This window comes from Procambarus clarkii, chromosome 54, assembly GCF_040958095.1.
Source record: "Procambarus clarkii isolate CNS0578487 chromosome 54, FALCON_Pclarkii_2.0, whole genome shotgun sequence".
Classification (NCBI taxonomy): domain Eukaryota; kingdom Metazoa; phylum Arthropoda; class Malacostraca; order Decapoda; family Cambaridae; genus Procambarus; species Procambarus clarkii.
The window spans coordinates 21,073,516-21,078,515 of NC_091203.1; the positions used below are offsets into that span (position 1 = coordinate 21,073,516).

Sequence of the window (5,000 nt, forward strand, 5' to 3'; positions counted from 1 at the left end):
TTATGGCTAATGCTGCTCTCGTAGGGGGCCTCGTAGCCTGGTGGATAGCGCGCAGGACTCGTAATTCTGTGGCGCGGGTTCGATTCCCGCACGAGGCAGAAACAAATGGGCAAAGTTTCTTTCACCCTGAATGCCCTTGTTACCTAGCAGTAAATAGTTAGGTGTTAGTCAGTAAATAGCAAATAGGGTGTTAGTCAGCTGGCACGGGCTGCTTCCTGGGGGTGGAGGCCTGGTCGAGGACCGGGCCGCGGGGACACTAAAAAGCCCCGAAATCATCTCAAGATAACCTCGTTATCCTGCTGATGTCTGCCTCTGGTGGTAGATATCGTGTTATGTCCACTCGTAAGTCTTTCTCTTTCTCAGAAGTTGGACGTTGTCTTCCCTTCCTCATATACTGTTTCAGGTCTGATTATTTCTGTCCATATCATCATGATCTTGCATTTATCTTGCAAGATAAATGCAAGATAAATGCAATCATGATATGGACATCATGATTGATCTTGTTAAAGTTCAGTTGCTGTTTCTCAGACTATCTCTGCTATCTCTGATGAATGTGTAGTTCATCTTGCAAGGTACTGTAGCCCTCATCACTCCTGATTCTTATCATTAGCATCATCAGCAAACATGGATAAGAATGAGCTCGTTTCTCATAGTAAATTCTTTAGGAATATTAAGAGCACGATTTTTCCTCGTGCCGGCCCACGAGGAAAATTTTCATCATCTCTTTTAATCCACCTCCTCCACTTCTATCCTATTCCATCCAAGCTCCTCCTCCCACTCAAAGCTCTCCTCATAATCCTCCAAGCTCCTCCTCCCACTCAGAGCTCTCCTCATAATCCTCCAAGCTCCTCCTCCCACTCAAAGCTCTCCTCATAATCCTCCAAGGTCCTTCTCCCACTCAAAGCTCTCCTCATAATCCTCCAAGCTCCTTCTCCCACTCAAAGCTCTCCTCATAATCCTCCAAGCTCCTCCTCCCACTCAAAGCTCTCCTCATAATCCTCCAAGCTCCTCCTCCCACTCAAAGCTCTCCTCATAATCCTCCAAACTCCTCCTCCCACTCAAAGCTCTCCTCATAATCCTCCAAACTCCTCCTCCCACTCAAAGCTCTCCTCATAATCCTCCAAGCTCCTCCTCCCACTCAAAGCTCTCCTCATAATCCTCCAAACTCCTCCTCCCACTCAAAGCTCTCCTCATAATCCTCCAAGCTCCTCCTCCCACTCAGAGCTCTCCTCATAATCCTCCAAGGTCCTCCTCCCACTCAAAGCTCTCCTCATAATCCTCCAAGCTCCTCCTCCTACTCAAAGCTCTTCTTGCGTCCCTGAAAGCTAGTCCTGTTTCCTCTGGAATCTCAATCCTGCCCCTTCAAGCTCCACCCACCCAATACAGACAAATGGAATGCATTAGGCAGTGATGTGGTGGAGGCTGACTCCATACACAGCTTCAAGTGTAGATATGATAGAGCCCAATAGGCTCAGGAACCTGTACACCAGTTGATTGACGGTTGAGAGGCGGGACCGAAGAGTCAGAGCTCAACCCCCGCAAGCACAATTAGGTAAATTAGGTAAGTACAGCGTAATCCTCCATATCAAAGCTCCCCATTCATTCTCCAATCTCTGTTCTCCTCCGTCTGAGTTTCACTAGTTCATCTAAGCTTCGCTTTCTCAATTCCCAGCTCCACTATCGCTCTTACAAGTTCTCCGTCAAGTTCCACACTCCATTTTCCATGTGCTCCTCCACGTTTACCTCTTCTTACAAGGACCACCTTCCCCTCCCACCACCTCAAAGCACCTCACTCGACCTCCAAGGACCACCTTCCCTCCCACCACCTCAAAGCAACTCGACCTCCAAGGACCACCTTCCCTCCCACCACCTCAAAGCAACTCGACCTCCAAGGACCACCTTCCTCGCCCACCCAAACATCACTCACATCCTCACACTCATTACTCACTCACCAAGGACTCACCAAGGACTCAGCAAGGACTCACCAAGGACTCACCAAGGACTCAACAAGGACTCAACAAGGACTCACCAAGGACTCACCAAGGACTCACCAAGGACTCACCAAGGACTCACCAAGGACTCACCAAGGACGAGCCTCACGTTCCTCTCTTCTTCTCCCAGTCAATCCTCCACAACGACGAAGATGAATATTCTTGTCTATCTTACTATGTTTGTATTTGTTTCCACGACATGTTTCTTGTCGTAGCAGGTGTGTAGGAGGCGTGGTTGGCTGCTGCAGGTGTGTAGGAGGCGTGGTTGGCTGCTGCAGGTGTGTAGGAGGCGTGGTTGGCTGCTGCAGGTGTGTAGGAGCCGTGGTTGGTTGCTGCAGGTGTGTAGGAGCCGTGGTTAGCTGCTGCAGGTGTGTAGGAGGCGTGGTTGGCTGCTGCAGGTGTGTAGGAGGCGTGGTTGGCTGCTGCAGGTGTGTAGGAGGCGTGGTTGGCTGCTGCAGGTGTGTAGGAGCCGTGGTTGGTTGCTGCAGGTGTGTAGGAGCCGTGGTTAGCTGCTGCAGGTGTGTAGGAGGCGTGGTTGGCTGCTGCAGGTGTGTAGGAGCCGTGGTTGGCTGTTGAAGGTGTATAGGAGCCGTGGTTAGCTGCTGCAGGTGTGTAGGAGGCGTGGTTGGCTGCTGCAGGTGTGTAGGAGGCGTGGTTGGCTGCTGCAGGTGTGTAGGAGCCGTGGTTGGTTGCTGCAGGTGTGTAGGAGCCGTGGTTAGCTGCTGCAGGTGTGTAGGAGGCGTGGTTGGCTGCTGCAGGTGTGTAGGAGCCGTGGTTGGCTGTTGAAGGAGTATAGGAGCCGTGGTTAGCTGCTGCAGGTGTGTAGGAGGCGTGGTTGGCTGCTGCAGGTGTGTAGGAGGCGTGGTTGGCTGCTGCAGGTGTGTAGGAGCCGTGGTTAGCTGCTGCAGGTGTGTAGGAGGCGTAATTGGCTGCTGCAGGTGTGTAGGAGCCATGGTTGTCTGCTGCAGGTGTGTAGGAGGCGTGGTTGGCTGCAGCAGGTGTGTAGGAGCCGTGGTTGGCTGCTGCAGGTGTGTAGGAGGCGTGGTTGGCTGCTGCAGGTGTGTAGGAGGCGTGGTTGGCTGCTGCAGGTGTGTACGAGCCGTGGTTGGCTGCTGCAGGTGTGGAGGAGGCGTGGTTGGCTGCTGCATGTGTGTAGGAGCCGTGGTTGGCTGCTGCATGTGTGTAGGAGCCGTGGTTGGCTGCTGCAGGTCTGTAGGAGCCGTGGTTGGCTGCTGCAGGTGTGTAGGAGCCGTGGTTGGCTGTTGCATGTGTGTAGGAGCCGTGGTTGGCTGCTGCATGTGTGTAGGAGCCGTGGTTGGCTGCTGCAGGTGTGTAGGAGCCGTGGTTGGCTGCAGCATGTGTGTAGGTGCCGTGGTTGGCTGCAGCATGTGTGTAGGTGCCGTGGTTGGCTGCAGCAGGTGTGTAGGAGCCGTGGTTAGCTGCTGCAGGTGTGTAGGAGGCGTGGTTGGCTGCTGCAGGTGTGTAGGAGCCGTAGGTGACTGCTGCAGGGGTGTGTAGGAGCCGTGGGTGACTGCTGCAGGTGTGTGCAGGAGCCGTGGTTGGCTGCTGCAGGTGTGTAGGAGCCGTGGTTGGCTGCTGCATGTGTGCAGGAGCCGTTGTTGGCTGCTGCAGGTGTGTGTAGGAGCCGTGGTTGGCTGCTGCAGGTGTGTAGGAGCCGTGGTTGGCTGCTGCATGTGTGTAGGAGCCGTGGTTGGCTGCTGCAGGTGTGTGCAGGAGCCGTGGTTGGCTGCTGCAGGTGTGTAGGAGCCATGGTTGGCTGCTGCAGGTGTGTGCAGGAGCCGTGGTTGGCTGCTGCAGGTGTGTGCAGGAGCCGTGGTTGGCTGCTGCATGTGTGTAGGAGCCGTGGTTGGCTGCTGCATGTGTGTGCAGGAGCCGTGGTTGGCTGCTGCAGGTGTGTAGGAGCCGTGGTTGGCTGCTGCAGGTGTGTAGGAGCCGTGGTTGTCTGCTGCATGTGTGTAGGAGCCGAGGTTGGCTGCTGCAGGTGTGTAGGAGCCGTGGTTGGCTGCTGCATGTGTGTAGGAGCCGAGGTTGGCTGCTGCAGGTGTGTAGGAGCCGTGGTTGGCTGCTGCAGGTGTGTAGGAGCCGTGGTTGGCTGCTGTATGTGTGTAGGAGCCGAGGTTGGCTGCTGCAGGTGTGTAGGAGCCGTGGTTGGCTGCTGCATGTGTGTAGGAGCCGAGGTTGGCTGCTGCAGGTGTGTAGGAGCCGTGGTTGGCTGCTGCAGGTGTGTAGGAGCCGTGGTTGGCTGCTGCAGGTGTGTAGGAGGCGTGGTTGGCTGCTGCAGGTGTGTAGGAGCCGTGGTTGGTTGCTGCAGGTGTGTAGGAGCCGTGGTTAGCTGCTGCAGGTGTGTAGGAGGCGTGGTTGGCTGCTGCAGGTGTGTAGGAGGCGTGGTTGGCTGCTGCAGGTGTGTAGGAGGCGTGGTTGGCTGCTGCAGGTGTGTAGGAGCCGTGGTTGGTTGCTGCAGGTGTGTAGGAGCCGTGGTTAGCTGCTGCAGGTGTGTAGGAGGCGTGGTTGGCTGCTGCAGGTGTGTAGGAGCCGTGGTTGGCTGTTGAAGGTGTATAGGAGCCGTGGTTAGCTGCTGCAGGTGTGTAGGAGGCGTGGTTGGCTGCTGCAGGTGTGTAGGAGGCGTGGTTGGCTGCTGCAGGTGTGTAGGAGCCGTGGTTGGTTGCTGCAGGTGTGTAGGAGCCGTGGTTAGCTGCTGCAGGTGTGTAGGAGGCGTGGTTGGCTGCTGCAGGTGTGTAGGAGCCGTGGTTGGCTGTTGAAGGAGTATAGGAGCCGTGGTTAGCTGCTGCAGGTGTGTAGGAGGCGTGGTTGGCTGCTGCAGGTGTGTAGGAGGCGTGGTTGGCTGCTGCAGGTGTGTAGGAGCCGTGGTTAGCTGCTGCAGGTGTGTAGGAGGCGTAATTGGCTGCTGCAGGTGTGTAGGAGCCATGGTTGTCTGCTGCAGGTGTGTAGGAGGCGTGGTTGGCTGCAGCAGGTGTGTAGGAGCCGTGG

The 5,000-nt window shown here is 55.8% G+C and overlaps 1 protein-coding gene across 1 annotated transcript in view; it reads right to left on the reverse strand.

Moving 5' to 3' along the window:
• Nucleotides 1-2,165: 2,165 nt before the first annotated feature.
• LOC138352707 (mucin-22-like) overlaps nucleotides 2,166-5,000 on the reverse strand; it is an 11,037-nt gene continuing 8,202 nt past the window's right edge. The window contains exons 3-4 of the mRNA XM_069305287.1: nucleotides 3,088-4,857; nucleotides 2,166-2,863 (exon numbers count right to left, since the gene is read on the reverse strand). Of these exons, the coding sequence (XP_069161388.1) occupies nucleotides 2,166-2,863; nucleotides 3,088-4,857 (2,468 nt within the window). The remainder of the gene's footprint in view (nucleotides 2,864-3,087; nucleotides 4,858-5,000) is intronic.